Here is a 16101-nt window from a genome sequence, read left to right as displayed (position 1 = left end):
GTCTGGGGGTCCCCCCCACCAGGACATTTCTTGTTAAACAAAGACTTAGATTATATTCATATTTATTGTCGTTATAGAGCACCAGTACAGCACAACAACAAGACATTTTGCCATCCAACCAGAGTGCAAAAAACAGTAAAGTGCAATAGTTATATACAATTTATACAACGGCATGCAAATTTCTCGATTCTGATTGGGCCATTTACACGTCTTTATTGGCAACAATCCACGGTCCTGGGGCTCAGGACCCGCCCACAACCGAATCACATATCACTCCCCGGCTCACTCCGGGAGAAAACAAGATCGGGGGAGTCAGACTGAGAGAGAAGCAGCGCTGTTTTAAGTGAGCATGGTCTATTGAATTGATTGATTGGTTGATTGCTAATTTTATTACTGTACCCCTGGGTTTCCAACTGGTTAAGTTTAGGCTAAAAGAAATAAATAAAAAAATAGGGCGAAGAAAACGTTTTTTTCCTATAGGGCAAAGAAAACGTTTTAATTTGTTTTACCTACTTTATATAGAAGCATCTAAGAATGAAGTTCTATGGAAAGTAGGTCTGCATTCCCTTAACAATTGTGTGTATTGAGCCGTACTGTATTGTACCCATTCTGCATCTGGTAATAAAATTTTCAATCAATCATTCCAATAATACACAGTTGGATGTGTTAGTTGGTTGGATGCACTTCAAGCTGCTTCCACATGAGGCAACTTCTCTCAATCATTCCAATAATACACAGTTGGATGTGTTAGTTTGGTTGGATGCACTTCAAGCTGCTTCCACATGGAGGCAACTTGTCTTTTTTGTAGTTGTGGGAACTACTTTTTCTGGCGGATGGTTTTTTCAATAAATCTTCGATTAATGTGTGTTTATTGTATAGAAATAAGGTTGGATGAATCTGGCAGTTGTATAAAAGCTTTACACCACTTGTAGTCGTGATTTGTGACCAATAAACCATGCCTAGGGGGGTCTAACGACCACCCCTAGGCATGGTTTATTGGTCACAAACCACTCCTGCGCGTGATGTAATGCTTAATTATTACATGGCGTTTTAACATTCACCGAAATGCTTGCTTGTGATTGGTCAACAGCGCTCGTCAGAGGTCCGTTATTACTCGATAACGGACCTCTGCCGAGCAATAATGACCGCTGTGCGCAGCTGGACCAATCAAGCCCACTACACACACTGTATCAGTGCTGCTCAGCATGTGCACAGCTGCACTCAGTCATCAGTGCAATCAGACCACAGACCTGCCGACTGCCGATAATAATAATCACTTTATTTGGGCTGACAGAGCCACAGAACAACTGCGTCTGCATTTGATCTCGTCTTGTCGATGAATTAGGTATATTGTTAGTAAGTTAGCCATGTAATAAGCGGGATAATGTATAGCTATACTCGATCATTGTCGCAAAATAATTGACCTTCACTGACGTTTAGAACACCTCGGCGCTGCGCCTCGGTATTTTAAACTCCGTGTCGGTCAATTATTTTGCGACAATGACCTCGTAGCTATACATTATCCCTTATGTACATACTGTACAATGAATATACAGGTGATTAAACTGGGTATAGAATATATAAATGAGTGCTACTGAGTAATGTACAGAGTTGTAGTATTAATAAGTACAGTGATACCTGCTGATGTGGAAGCTGTAGTCGCCCCTCACGGTACCTGCCAGGGCCGCCGCCGGGTCCGTGTGTCCGACCATCACCCGGGTGGTCTGCACCACGTTGTGCCCCTCCCACACCTGAGCCAGAAAGACACTTATTTTAAACCCTTAAAGAAACCATCTGTATTGAATAACTAGTTTACTGTAACGCTCCAAGATCATCTCATGCCTGGGAGAGAGAATGTCCCAGGCAGAGAGTTGTCAGCTGTGTCATACCGCCATCCAGCGGTCACCTGCAGACAATGCACTCAGCCCTTAACCTAAAGGTCCAAATCAATAATGTTCTAATGTGGCAATTAGTGTCCTTATTACGAGTGTTGTCTGTTTAGGTTTGTTCTGTGTTAGTATTCTTATTCTGTGTTTGTATTTAGCCTGTGTGTGTTATTTGATGGTTGTATTGTATTGTGTTTTGTATTGGTATATTAGTGTCTCTTCCCCCAGCTGTTGATCGTTTGTAATCATTGTAATTAGGTTGAGTATATTAGGTTGTCCTGTTCCCACTTCCTGTTGTGGCGTCATACCTCCGTGTTACCTGTTCGTTTGTACCTTGCTGTCGTCTGCCTTGCCCTGCTGTTGTACTTAGAGTCAGTAAGTGATATTGTATACTGTTTTTGTCATCTTTGTTTTCGTATCACAGTCCGTGTTTGTAGTTAGCGCCAGCGCCGCTGTGCCTTTTGTTTTGTATTGTTTATATCCCTGCCTTGCTCCTGCCTTGAGTTCTATATTAAAGAACACCGTTGAGAAGAGCAACCACCGTCTCCTTTATACTGTCTAACCGCATATTGGGTCCTTCTTCATGCCCAATCGTAAAAGTTTACACCAAATTGTTCACTAAACTACTAAAAACAGCTTAGCAGCATCTCCTTTCATCACCGTTACCCTCATTGAGATGCAATGATCTATTAATATGTAAATTGGCAACAAGCACCCATTGATATTTACCAGGAATTCCAAGTCAGCTTTCAATACATGTCAATATCTACTCAGCGTTCTGTGGAGCTGAAGCTAAAGGTGTCAAGTTACCACATATTGCAGCATGAAAGCTTTGACCACTTAACATGCAACAGCCCTGGCCCGGCCCGCCGGCGGAACAGACGTAAGTCACGGCACTTTTCGAGTGTCTGGCGGCTTGGGGCTGCATTTCTCGCCAATGAGTGTAGCTTTCCAATGATACTCCATGTGAGGGTGTGCGAATAAGGGATCTAGGTGAAAGGTGACGAGTGAAAACCAGAAGTGAAAAAGATTCAGAATTAATTGACGTGGATGAGGAAATGAAGAAATGGAGACCTTTTTTCTTGGCACACAGTTTACCCGGATCTCTAGACTAATTTCTAAAAGCTAAATTTGGACCTGTACTACATAAGACTTCAGGCTATGGATCCGCAGCGTTTTCCAGCTTTTTGGAATATTGCAACTACTACAGAAAAATGTGAGTACACAAGTTCAAGTTCAACTCATGTTCAGCCCTATGTATCTATTTCATTAGCACTAAAAGTGATTTTTCTTTATTGTGTAAGAAACTTCAGAATGTTATCTTTACTTGTATGTGCTATAAGCATAAAATATAAAGATAAGCTTTGCAAAAAAAGTATGCAGTCCTCAAGTTCAAGTAAAAAAAATGACAGTTTTCTGGGCCCATGTTAAGAGGTTAATCATATCACACATGCAACTCATATTTCAGGGTGGAGTGAATTTTAGGCCCATTAAAAAAATAATAATAAGGAAAAAGCTGTCGCTGTCTTTGAGACACAAGCACTGTTACTTTTTTTTGAAGTCAGATGATTGACAGGGGCTGGCGTGAGCTGGGAAGTGTAGTTTTTTGAAAATGGAAAGTCCATCAAAAGCCCTGGGTGTCTTCTCTCAAAAGACTACACTCGTTGCGCCAAATCCTTGCCTTTTTCCGACTCGATGCCCTGAGATTTCTATAAACTCATATTTCACTAATAACACTTAAAGTCTTAAACCATTGGTAAACAAACATAGTGCTGAAAATATACACGTTGACTGCTATTTTGACAGGGCTTAGGGTCTTTACTCTTGGCTACATTTGGAAAAAAAAACACAACATTATATATTCTGTAGAGATGGATTTATGGCGTGATGTCATTCTCGTACCGGTCCCGGACCGCTCGTGCTTAATAATCGTGATTTCAATATCCAAATAATATAATAATCTAATAAAATAATGTGGATGTGATATCTGAGTGCACACATGTGGAACGGTAGCGGAGCCCTGGTGAAGAGCGGAGAGCTCACCATGACAACCAGGGGCCCAGACATCATGTACTGCAGGAGGCTGGGGTAGAAGGGCTTCCCGCTCAGCCTCAGCTCCCTGTAGTGTTGAGAGAGGAGGTCTTCAGACACCTTCACACGAGGCAGAGTTTAGTTAGTTCAGTTGATCACACACACACACACACACACACACACACACACACACACACACGACAAGCACCATAATACAATAATCAAACTATATGAAGTAGCTAAAGAATACTTAACCTCTTGAGCCCTAGCCCTATTTGCCCTAGTAAATGGAAGATTGCTCCACTTCTACAAGGTCCATTAGCTTGTTGTTGGTATCTAGGGACATCTATGGATCTCAGGGAATGTATTCCCAGTGTCAGGAATATTGTGTCTGTTACTAGGCTTGAGTAAATTGTAATGAACCAAAGGAGAATATCAATCGTTTTTTTTTTCTTAATATTTGATGGTGAATAACACCATGCTACAAATGACCAGACATAAAAAACTGCGACTGAGCTCGTTCAGTACCTTCTTGAGATCATGTGTACAAAAAATATAAGCAAATTAATAAAGGGAAAATTATTAAACAGACGCTTTTTGTAGATACAGTACTGAATTCTGCCATCTGGACACATGCTATTTGAAATATGATTATAGAATATAGAATATCAGGCCTATAAATGACCTTATTATACCCAAGTCACACATCTATGGATCGGGCCAAATCTCCCCTTTACAATGGCAGAGTTTAATCTGGATTTAGTATCACCAGGCGTGCAGCAAAAACCGTGAATGAAATCTACTGTAAGTACAGTTGTTGTTTATAATGGAAATGTATCCGCCATTTTTCATCAGATTGCGATGCCGTTTTTTGCTAGACGTTCACAGAAAGGTAGAGAAACTAACTGCATTCTAATTTATGCCAATAATGTTCAGGTTTGTGGGAGATAATCCCGAAAATTAAGATAAATAAAAAAGTTAATCCACAAGTCAGATGACTGGAGCTGGCTTGAACTGGGAAGTGTAGTTTTTTGAAATTCCAAAGCCCATCGAAAGCCCTGGGTCTCCTCTCCTCATATGACTACAAACAAAAAGGGCGGTGCACATTTCCTAGCGTCTATATTCGCCTGTTTTCGACTAGATTTCCAAAACTCATATTTCACTAATAACACATTAACCTATTGGTAAACAAACGTATTGCTGAAAATATACACTTTGACTGCTGTTTTGACAGAGTTAGGGTCTTTACTCTTGGCTACATTTGAAAATAAAATGCAACATTAATTCATACAGTCTGTAGAGATGGATTTATGGCGTGATGTCATTTGCGGTCCACCACCGGACCGCTCGGGCTTAAGAGGTTAACATAATGTTGCAATGCATAGTAAAGGATTTTGGCGTTTTTCATTGATCAGGACAGTTTAGGTACTAAACTGGCAAGTATACGTGCCGTTTTGCTGAAAGTCATGGCACTTTGCGAGCGTCTACCTCTAGCGGCTCGGGCTGCATTCTTCGCCGAACATATAAACTACCGTTTGAAGGATCTATTTGTTGCCGTTCAAACGCCACCTCACTCGACCAAATCTGTGCCGGCAAGCGTCTTTTTACGTGCATGCGTCAGATGACCACCCCGGACTCCCAATCACCTGCTGATGGCGAAAATGATTAGGCAGCGTTGAAGCCAATGAGTGTAGCTTTCCAACGATACCCCAGGTGGGTTATCAAATACAGGAAATAGGTGAAAGTTGACGAGCGAAAATGAGAAGGAATGACACTTCAGAATGAACGGCTGTGGATGAGGAGGGTTTACCCGGATCTCTCTCAAAGACCCATTTCTGACCGGATTTTTTATCAAATTTGGCCCTACTTCCCATTTCTCCACGTGAAATGCACCTGATTGGATAAATGACATGCTGGTGCGACATCTAGTGGCTGAATGTTATCTATAGCACCTCTAAAGAACCATACCGGTGATTGCGGCTGTTAGGGATGTGCATAACGGTTATTTTGATCTGCTGTCATTAACCAGATGAAACCGGATTTCTCTTTTACTTCACGTGATTCCCAGTGGTCTGCCCTGCCACAATCTGCTGTTTCACATTCTAATGACCTCCCTCTCAACACGACAATACACACCCATCTAACGTCACCATTCTAATGATCTCCCTCAACACAATACACACCCATCTAACGTCACCATTCTAATGACCTCCCTCTCAACACGACAATACACACCATCTAACGTTACCATTCTAATGATCTGCCTCTCAACACGACAATACACACCATCTAACGTTACCAGAGGACATCCCACAACATACGCTACACACAGCGATCATCCATGAGTTCTGCTCATCACACAACAATGCATGCTAATGCATAATGTTAGCTAACTATAAGAATACGCCTGCATGATGACTGTACTTTACTCAACATTAGTAGCTTGTAAAAGTGACTGAAACAGCACAGACTCCAGGCGGAGACGGAGACTGTGATGACGCAGCCACTATCGCTTCCAAAACAAACTTAGCACTTAGTACATATTGCGTGTATATCCTTATTGATCATTGACACTCAGAGAGTAAAAAGCGTGCGTACCATTTAGTTAATTTGTCTGAAACAGCCCACAAAACGGCCACGGAGCCATCGGCCTCGTTCTGCTTCATAACGTTAGTGCCAGGATCTTTCTTGGGCAGGATGGTTTGTCCTTTGATAATCCATGACCAGTCTGTCATAGATTATCTGTCAATGTACACCATTTTCCCACATTTACCGTAACACATAATAGTACATACAGATGAATCTTTTCAGAATCGGGTCCCTTCTGCCACTCCAATGTCACTTCGATGTCAGTTTAGAACTAGCACTAGGTGTTAATTTAGTGCAGTAAACAAAGCGAGGGTACTTAATTTAAGTGCTTAAGTTAATTTTCTGCAGTAAACAAAGCGAGGGTACTTAACTTAGATGCTTCCCCAGGGAATTTTTATATGGGCAGTCTGACTTGGGATACTGTACCATATATTAGTGTTGCAATGCATGATAAATAAACAGTGAAAAAAGCTAAGAAATTGGATGGGGCTGGGACATTTGGGACGAATAAAAATGTAAGATGAAAATCTCCCCAGCCTGTGGCAGGCAGTGGAGGTGTGAAATCCAGAACAATAGGAGTCACAAAGTGGAGTGGTGGAGTAGTGGTAGAGTAGCAGTAAAAGCTGGACTTCTAAGGGCTTCTACTGTATATACATTGTTTTTGTAGAGACTCTGTGAGGGCTGGTGGAACTCTGCACGCTTCCCAACGAGGGGCGTGCCGAACAATCAGTTTCACGCACCTGAGAGTGGTTGGCAATCAGCTCGTGGAGAGCATAAGGATTGCCGACTGCCTTCCACTCATTGCCAGGTCGTTCCGTTGCTACCATCTACTGCGGCGTCTCCGGTGTGAGACGTCGTGCCATCTACATCCTACCACCTACTGCCGCGTCCCCTGTGTGAGACGTCGTGCCATCTACATCCTACCACCTACTGCCTCCCCTGTGTGAGACGTTGTGCCATCTACATCCTACCACCTACTGCAGCGTCCCCTGTGTGAGACGTCGTGCCATCTACATCCTACCACCTACTGCCTCCCCTGTGTGAGACGTTGTGCCATCTACATCCTACCACCTACTGCAGCGTCCCCTGTGTGAGACGTTGTGCCATCTACATCCTACCACCTACTGCCGCGTCCCCGGTGTGAGACGTCGTGCCATCTACATCCTACCACCTACTGCCGCGTCCCCTGTGAGAGACGTCGTGCCATCTACATCCTACCACCTACTGCCACGTCCCCTGTGTGAGACGTCGTGCCATCTACATCCTACCACCTACTGCCACGTCCCCTGTGTGAGACGTCCTGCCATCTACATCCTACCACCTACTGCAGCGTCCCCGGTGTGAGACGTCGTGCCATCTACATCCTACCACCTACTGCCACGTCCCCTGTGTGAGACGTCCTGCCATCTACATCCTACCACCTACTGCAGCGTCCCCTGTGTGAGACGTCGTGCCATCTACATCCTACCACCTACTGCCACGTCCCCTGTGTGAGACGTCGTGCCATCTACATCCTACCACCTACTGCCGCGTCCCCTGTGTGAGACGTCCTGTCATCTACATCCTACCACCTACTGCTGCGTCCCCTGTGTGAGACGTTGTGCCATCTACATCCTACCACCTACTGCCGTGTCCCCTGTGTGAGACGTGGTGCCATCTACATCCTACCACCTACTGCCGCGTCCCCTGTGAGAGACGTTGTGCCATCTACATCCTACCACCTACTGCCGCGTCCCCTGTGAGAGACGTTGTGCCATCTACATCCTACCACCTACTGCCGCGTCCCCTGTGAGAGACGTTGTGCCATCTACATTCTACCACATACTGCAGCCTCCCCTGTGAGACGTCGTGCCATCTACATCCTACCACCTACTGCAGCGTCCCCTGTGTGAGACGTCGTGCCATCTACATCCTACCACCTACTGCAGCGTCCCCTGTGTGAGACGTCGTGCCATCTACATCCTACCACCTACTGCAGCGTCCCCTGTGTGAGACGTTGTGCCATCTACATCCTACCACCTACTGCCACGTCCCCTGTGTGAGACGTCGTGCCATCTACATCCTACCACCTACTGCAGCGTCCCCTGTGAGACGTTGTGCCATCTACATCCTACCATCTACTGCCGCGTCCCCTGTGTGAGACGTCCTGCCATCTACATCCTACCACCTACTGCAGCGTCCCCTGTGTGAGACGTTGTGCCATCTACATCCTACCACCTACTGCCGCGTCCCCTGTGAGACGTTGTGCCATCTACATCCTACCACCTACTGCCGCGTCCCCTGTGTGAGACGTTGTGCCATCTACATCCTACCACCTACTGCAGCGTCCCCTGTGTGAGACGTGGTGCCATCTACATCCTACCACCTACTGCCGTGTCCCCGGTGTGAGACGTTGTGCCATCTACATCCTACCACCTACTGCAGCGTCCCCTGTGTGAGACGTCGTGCCATCTACATCCTACCACCTACTGCCGCGTCCCCTGTGTGAGACGTTGTGCCATCTACATCCTACCACCTACTGCAGCCTCCCCTGTGAGACGTCGTGCCATCTACATCCTACCACCTACTGCAGTGTCCCCTGTGAGACGTTGTGCCATCTACATCCTACCACCTACTGCAGCGTCCCCTGTGTGAGACGTTGTGCCATCTACATCCTACCACCTACTGCAGCGTCCCCTGTGTGAGACGTCGTGCCATCTACATCCTACCACCTACTGCAGCGTCCCCTGTGTGAGACGTCGTGCCATCTACATCCTACCACCTACTGCCGCGTCCCCTGTGTGAGACGTTGTGCCATCTACATCCTACCACCTACTGCAGCCTCCCCTGTGAGACGTCGTGCCATCTACATCCTACCACCTACTGCCACGTCCCCTGTGTGAGACGTCCTGCCATCTACATCCTACCACCTACTGCCGCGTCCCCTGTGAGACGTTGTGCCATCTACATCCTACCACCTACTGCAGCGTCCCCTGTGTGAGACGTCCTGCCATCTACATCCTACCACCTACTGCAGCGTCCCCTGTGTGAGACGTGGTGCCATCTACATCCTACCACCTACTGCCGTGTCCCCGGTGTGAGACGTTGTGCCATCTACATCCTACCACCTACTGCAGCGTCCCCTGTGTGAGACGTCGTGCCATCTACATCCTACCACCTACTGCAGCGTCCCCTGTGAGACGTTGTGCCATCTACATCCTACCACCTACTGCAGCGTCCCCTGTGAGACGTTGTGCCATCTACATCCTACCACCTACTGCAGCGTCCCCTGTGTGAGACGTTGTGCCATCTACATCCTACCACCTACTGCCACGTCCCCTGTGTGAGACGTTGTGCCATCTACATCCTACCACCTACTGCAGCGTCCCCTGTGTGAGACGTTGTGCCATCTACATCCTACCACCTACTGCCACGTCCCCTGTGTGAGACGTTGTGCCATCTACATCCTACCACCTACTGCCGCGTCCCCTGTGTGAGACGTCCTGCCATCTACATCCTACCACCTACTGCAGCGTCCCCTGTGAGAGACGTTGTGCCATCTACATCCTACCACCTACTGCAGCGTCCCCTGTGTGAGACGTTGTGCCATCTACATCCTACCACCTACTGCCACGTCCCCTGTGTGAGACGTTGTGCCATCTACATCCTACCACCTACTGCAGCGTCCCCTGTGTGAGACGTTGTGCCATCTACATCCTACCACCTACTGCGGCGTCCCCTGTGTGAGACGTGGTGCCATCTACATCCTACCACCTACTGCCACGTCCCCTGTGTGAGACGTCGTGCCATCTACATCCTACCACCTACTGCAGCGTCCCCTGTGTGAGACGTGGTGCCATCTACATCCTACCACCTACTGCCACGTCCCCTGTGTGAGACGTTGTGCCATCTACATCCTACCACCTACTGCAGCGTCCCCTGTGTGAGATGTGGTGCCATCTACATCCTACCACCTACTGCAGCATCCCCTGTGTGAGACGTGGTGCCATCTACATCCTACCACCTACTGCAGCGTCCCCTGTGTGAGACGTTGTGCCATCTACATCCTACCATCTACTGCCGCGTCCCCTGTGTGAGACGTTGTGCCATCTACATCCTACCACCTACTGCAGCGTCCCCTGTGTGAGACGTTGTGCCATCTACATCCTACCACCTACTGCAGCGTCCCCTGTGTGAGACGTTGTGCCATCTACATCCTACCACCTACTGCAGCGTCCCGTGTGAGACGTGGTGCCATCTACATCCTACCACCTACTGCCACGTCCCGTGTGAGACGTTGTGCCATCTACATCCTACCACCTACTGCAGCGTCCCCTGTGTGAGACGTTGTGCCATCTACATCCTACCACCTACTGCAGCGTCCCCTGTGTGAGACGTTGTGCCATCTACATCCTACCACCTACTGCCACGTCCCCTGTGTGAGACGTTGTGCCATCTACATCCTACCACCTACTGCCACGTCCCCTGTGTGAGACGTCCTGCCATCTACATCCTACCACCTACTGCCGTGTCCCCTGTGTGAGACGTCCTGCCATCTACATCCTACCACCTACTGCCGCGTCCCCTGTGTGAGACGTCCTGCCATCTACATCCTACCACCTACTGCCGTGTCCCCTGTGTGAGACGTCCTGCCATCTACATCCTACCACCTACTGCCGTGTCCCCTGTGTGAGACGTCCTGCCATCTACATCCTACCACCTACTGCCGCGTCCCCTGTGTGAGACGTCCTGCCATCTACATCCTACCACCTACTGCCGCGTCCCCTGTGTGAGACGTCCTGCCATCTACATCCTACCACCTACTGCCGCGTCCCCTGTGAGACGTTGTGCCATCTACATCCTACCACCTACTGCCACGTCCCCTGTGTGAGACGTCGTGCCAACTACATCCTACCACCTACTGCCGCGTCCCCTGTGTGAGACGTTGTGCCATCTACATCCTACCACCTACTGCCGCGTCCCCTGTGAGACGTTGTGCCATCTACATCCTACCACCTACTGCAGCGTCCCCTGTGTGAGACGTTGTGCCATCTACATCCTACCACCTACTGCAGCGTCCCCTGTGTGAGACGTTGTGCCATCTACATCCTACCACCTACTGCAGCGTCCCCTGTGTGAGACGTTGTGCCATCTACATCCTACCACCTACTGCAGCGTCCCCTGTGTGAGACGTCGTGCCATCTACATCCTACCACCTACTGCAGCGTCCCGTGTGAGACGTGGTGCCATCTACATCCTACCACCTACTGCCACGTCCCGTGTGAGACGTTGTGCCATCTACATCCTACCACCTACTGCAGCGTCCCCTGTGTGAGACGTTGTGCCATCTACATCCTACCACCTACTGCAGCGTCCCCTGTGTGAGACGTTGTGCCATCTACATCCTACCACCTACTGCCACGTCCCCTGTGTGAGACGTTGTGCCATCTACATCCTACCACCTACTGCCACGTCCCCTGTGTGAGACGTCCTGCCATCTACATCCTACCACCTACTGCCGTGTCCCCTGTGTGAGACGTCCTGCCATCTACATCCTACCACCTACTGCCGCGTCCCCTGTGTGAGACGTCCTGCCATCTACATCCTACCACCTACTGCCGTGTCCCCTGTGTGAGACGTCCTGCCATCTACATCCTACCACCTACTGCCGTGTCCCCTGTGTGAGACGTCCTGCCATCTACATCCTACCACCTACTGCCGCGTCCCCTGTGTGAGACGTCCTGCCATCTACATCCTACCACCTACTGCCGCGTCCCCTGTGTGAGACGTCCTGCCATCTACATCCTACCACCTACTGCCGCGTCCCCTGTGAGACGTTGTGCCATCTACATCCTACCACCTACTGCCACGTCCCCTGTGTGAGACGTCGTGCCAACTACATCCTACCACCTACTGCCGCGTCCCCTGTGTGAGACGTTGTGCCATCTACATCCTACCACCTACTGCCGCGTCCCCTGTGAGACGTTGTGCCATCTACATCCTACCACCTACTGCAGCGTCCCCTGTGTGAGACGTTGTGCCATCTACATCCTACCACCTACTGCAGCGTCCCGTGTGAGACGTGGTGCCATCTACATCCTACCACCTACTGCCACGTCCCGTGTGAGACGTTGTGCCATCTACATCCTACCACCTACTGCAGCGTCCCCTGTGTGAGACGTTGTGCCATCTACATCCTACCACCTACTGCAGCGTCCCCTGTGTGAGACGTTGTGCCATCTACATCCTACCACCTACTGCCACGTCCCCTGTGTGAGACGTTGTGCCATCTACATCCTACCACCTACTGCCACGTCCCCTGTGTGAGACGTCCTGCCATCTACATCCTACCACCTACTGCCGTGTCCCCTGTGTGAGACGTCCTGCCATCTACATCCTACCACCTACTGCCGCGTCCCCTGTGTGAGACGTCCTGCCATCTACATCCTACCACCTACTGCCGTGTCCCCTGTGTGAGACGTCCTGCCATCTACATCCTACCACCTACTGCCGTGTCCCCTGTGTGAGACGTCCTGCCATCTACATCCTACCACCTACTGCCGCGTCCCCTGTGTGAGACGTCCTGCCATCTACATCCTACCACCTACTGCCGCGTCCCCTGTGTGAGACGTCCTGCCATCTACATCCTACCACCTACTGCCGCGTCCCCTGTGAGACGTTGTGCCATCTACATCCTACCACCTACTGCCACGTCCCCTGTGTGAGACGTCGTGCCAACTACATCCTACCACCTACTGCCGCGTCCCCTGTGTGAGACGTTGTGCCATCTACATCCTACCACCTACTGCCGCGTCCCCTGTGAGACGTTGTGCCATCTACATCCTACCACCTACTGCAGCGTCCCCTGTGTGAGACGTTGTGCCATCTACATCCTACCACCTACTGCAGCGTCCCCTGTGTGAGACGTTGTGCCATCTACATCCTACCACCTACTGCAGCGTCCCCTGTGTGAGACGTCGTGCCATCTACATCCTACCACCTACTGCTGCGTCCCCTGTGTGAGACGTTGTGCCATCTACATCCTACCACCTACTGCCGTGTCCCCTGTGTGAGACGTTGTGCCATCTACATCCTACCACCTACTGCCGCGTCCCCTGTGAGAGACGTTGTGCCATCTACATCCTACCACCTACTGCAGCGTCCCCTGTGTGAGACGTTGTGCCATCTACATCCTACCACCTACTGCAGCCTCCCCTGTGAGACGTCGTGCCATCTACATCCTACCACCTACTGCAGCGTCCCCTGTGTGAGACGTCGTGCCATCTACATCCTACCACCTACTGCAGCGTCCCCTGTGTGAGACGTCGTGCCATCTACATCCTACCACCTACTGCCGCGTCCCCTGTGAGACGTGGTGCCATCTACATCCTACCACCTACTGCAGCGTCCCCTGTGTGAGACGTCGTGCCATCTACATCCTACCACCTACTGCCACGTCCCCTGTGTGAGACGTTGTGCCATCTACATCCTACCACCTACTGCAGCGTCCCCTGTGTGAGACGTTGTGCCATCTACATCCTACCACCTACTGCCACGTCCCCTGTGTGAGACGTCGTGCCATCTACATCCTACCACCTACTGCAGCGTCCCCTGTGTGAGACGTTGTGCCATCTACATCCTACCACCTACTGCAGCGTCCCCTGTGTGAGACGTTGTGCCATCTACATCCTACCACCTACTGCCACGTCCCCTGTGTGAGACGTCGTGCCATCTACATCCTACCACCTACTGCAGCGTCCCCTGTGTGAGACGTCCTGCCATCTACATCCTACCACCTACTGCAGCGTCCCCTGTGTGAGACGTTGTGCCATCTACATCCTACCACCTACTGCCGCGTCCCCTGTGAGACGTTGTGCCATCTACATCCTACCACCTACTGCCGCGTCCCCTGTGTGAGACGTTGTGCCATCTACATCCTACCATCTACTGCCACGTCCCCTGTGTGAGACGTCCTGCCATCTACATCCTACCACCTACTGCAGCGTCCCCTGTGTGAGACGTGGTGCCATCTACATCCTACCACCTACTGCCGTGTCCCCGGTGTGAGACGTTGTGCCATCTACATCCTACCACCTACTGCAGCGTCCCCTGTGTGAGACGTGGTGCCATCTACATCCTACCACCTACTGCAGCGTCCCCTGTGTGAGACGTTGTGCCATCTACATCCTACCACCTACTGCCACGTCCCCTGTGTGAGACGTTGTGCCATCTACATCCTACCACCTACTGCCGCGTCCCCTGTGTGAGACGTGGTGCCATCTACATCCTACCACCTACTGCCGCGTCCCCTGTGTGAGACGTTGTGCCATCTACATCCTACCACCTACTGCAGCGTCCCCTGTGAGACGTTGTGCCATCTACATCCTACCACCTACTGCAGCGTCCCCTGTGTGAGACGTTGTGCCATCTACATCCTACCACCTACTGCCGCGTCCCCTGTGTGAGACGTCGTGCCATCTACATCCTACCACCTACTGCCGCGTCCCCTGTGTGAGACGTCCTGCCATCTACATCCTACCACCTACTGCAGCGTCCCCTGTGAGAGACGTTGTGCCATCTACATCCTACCACCTACTGCGGCGTCCCCTGTGTGAGACGTGGTGCCATCTACATCCTACCACCTACTGCAGCGTCCCCTGTGTGAGACGTGGTGCCATCTACATCCTACCACCTACTGCCACGTCCCCTGTGTGAGACGTTGTGCCATCTACATCCTACCACCTACTGCAGCGTCCCGTGTGAGACGTGGTGCCATCTACATCCTACCACCTACTGCAGCGTCCCCTGTGTGAGACGTGGTGCCATCTACATCCTACCACCTACTGCAGCGTCCCGTGTGAGACGTGGTGCCATCTACATCCTACCACCTACTGCCACGTCCCGTGTGAGACGTTGTGCCATCTACATCCTACCACCTACTGCAGCGTCCCCTGTGTGAGACGTTGTGCCATCTACATCCTACCACCTACTGCAGCGTCCCCTGTGTGAGACGTTGTGCCATCTACATCTTACCACCTACTGCCACGTCCCCTGTGTGAGACGTCCTGCCATCTACATCCTACCACCTACTGCCGCGTCCCCTGTGAGACGTTGTGCCATCTACATCCTACCACCTACTGCCACGTCCCCTGTGTGAGACGTCGTGCCATCTACATCCTACCACCTACTGCCGCGTCCCCTGTGAGACGTCGTGCCATCTACATCCTACCACCTACTGCCGCGTCCCCTGTGTGAGACGTCGTGCCATCTACATCCTACCACCTACTGCCGCGTCCCCTGTGAGACGTCGTGCCATCTACATCCTACCACCTACTGCCACGTCCCCTGTGTGAGACGTTGTGCCATCTACATCCTACCACCTACTGCAGCGTCCCCTGTGTGAGACGTTGTGCCATCTACATCCTACCACCTACTGCCGCGTCCCCGGTGTGAGACGTCGTGCCATCTACATCCTACCACCTACTGCAGCGTCCCCTGTGAGACGTTGTGCCATCTACATCCTACCACCTACTGCCACGTCCCCTGTGTGAGACGTCGTGCCATCTACATCCTACCACCTACTGCCACGTCCCCTGGGTGAGACGTTGTGCCATCT

At 50.4% G+C, this 16101-nt stretch overlaps 1 protein-coding gene across 1 annotated transcript in view; it reads right to left on the bottom strand.

Moving 5' to 3' along the window:
• Positions 1 to 1619: 1619 nt before the first annotated feature.
• nme4 (NME/NM23 nucleoside diphosphate kinase 4) overlaps positions 1620 to 16101 on the bottom strand; it is a gene marked incomplete at both ends in the record, with an annotated part of 69244 nt that continues 54762 nt past the window's right edge. The window contains 2 exons of the mRNA XM_084326011.1: positions 1620 to 1751; positions 3930 to 4037. Coding sequence (XP_084182137.1) covers positions 1620 to 1751; positions 3930 to 4037 — 240 coding nt within the window. The remainder of the gene's footprint in view (positions 1752 to 3929; positions 4038 to 16101) is intronic.

The sequence above is a fragment of the Notolepis coatsorum genome (genome assembly GCF_963971535.1).
Source record: "Notolepis coatsorum genome assembly, chromosome: 12".
Classification (NCBI taxonomy): Eukaryota; Metazoa; Chordata; class Actinopteri; order Aulopiformes; family Paralepididae; genus Notolepis; species Notolepis coatsorum.
The sequence above is the reverse complement of the archived record's forward strand: the minus strand, read 5'-3'. Positions and strand labels throughout refer to the sequence as shown.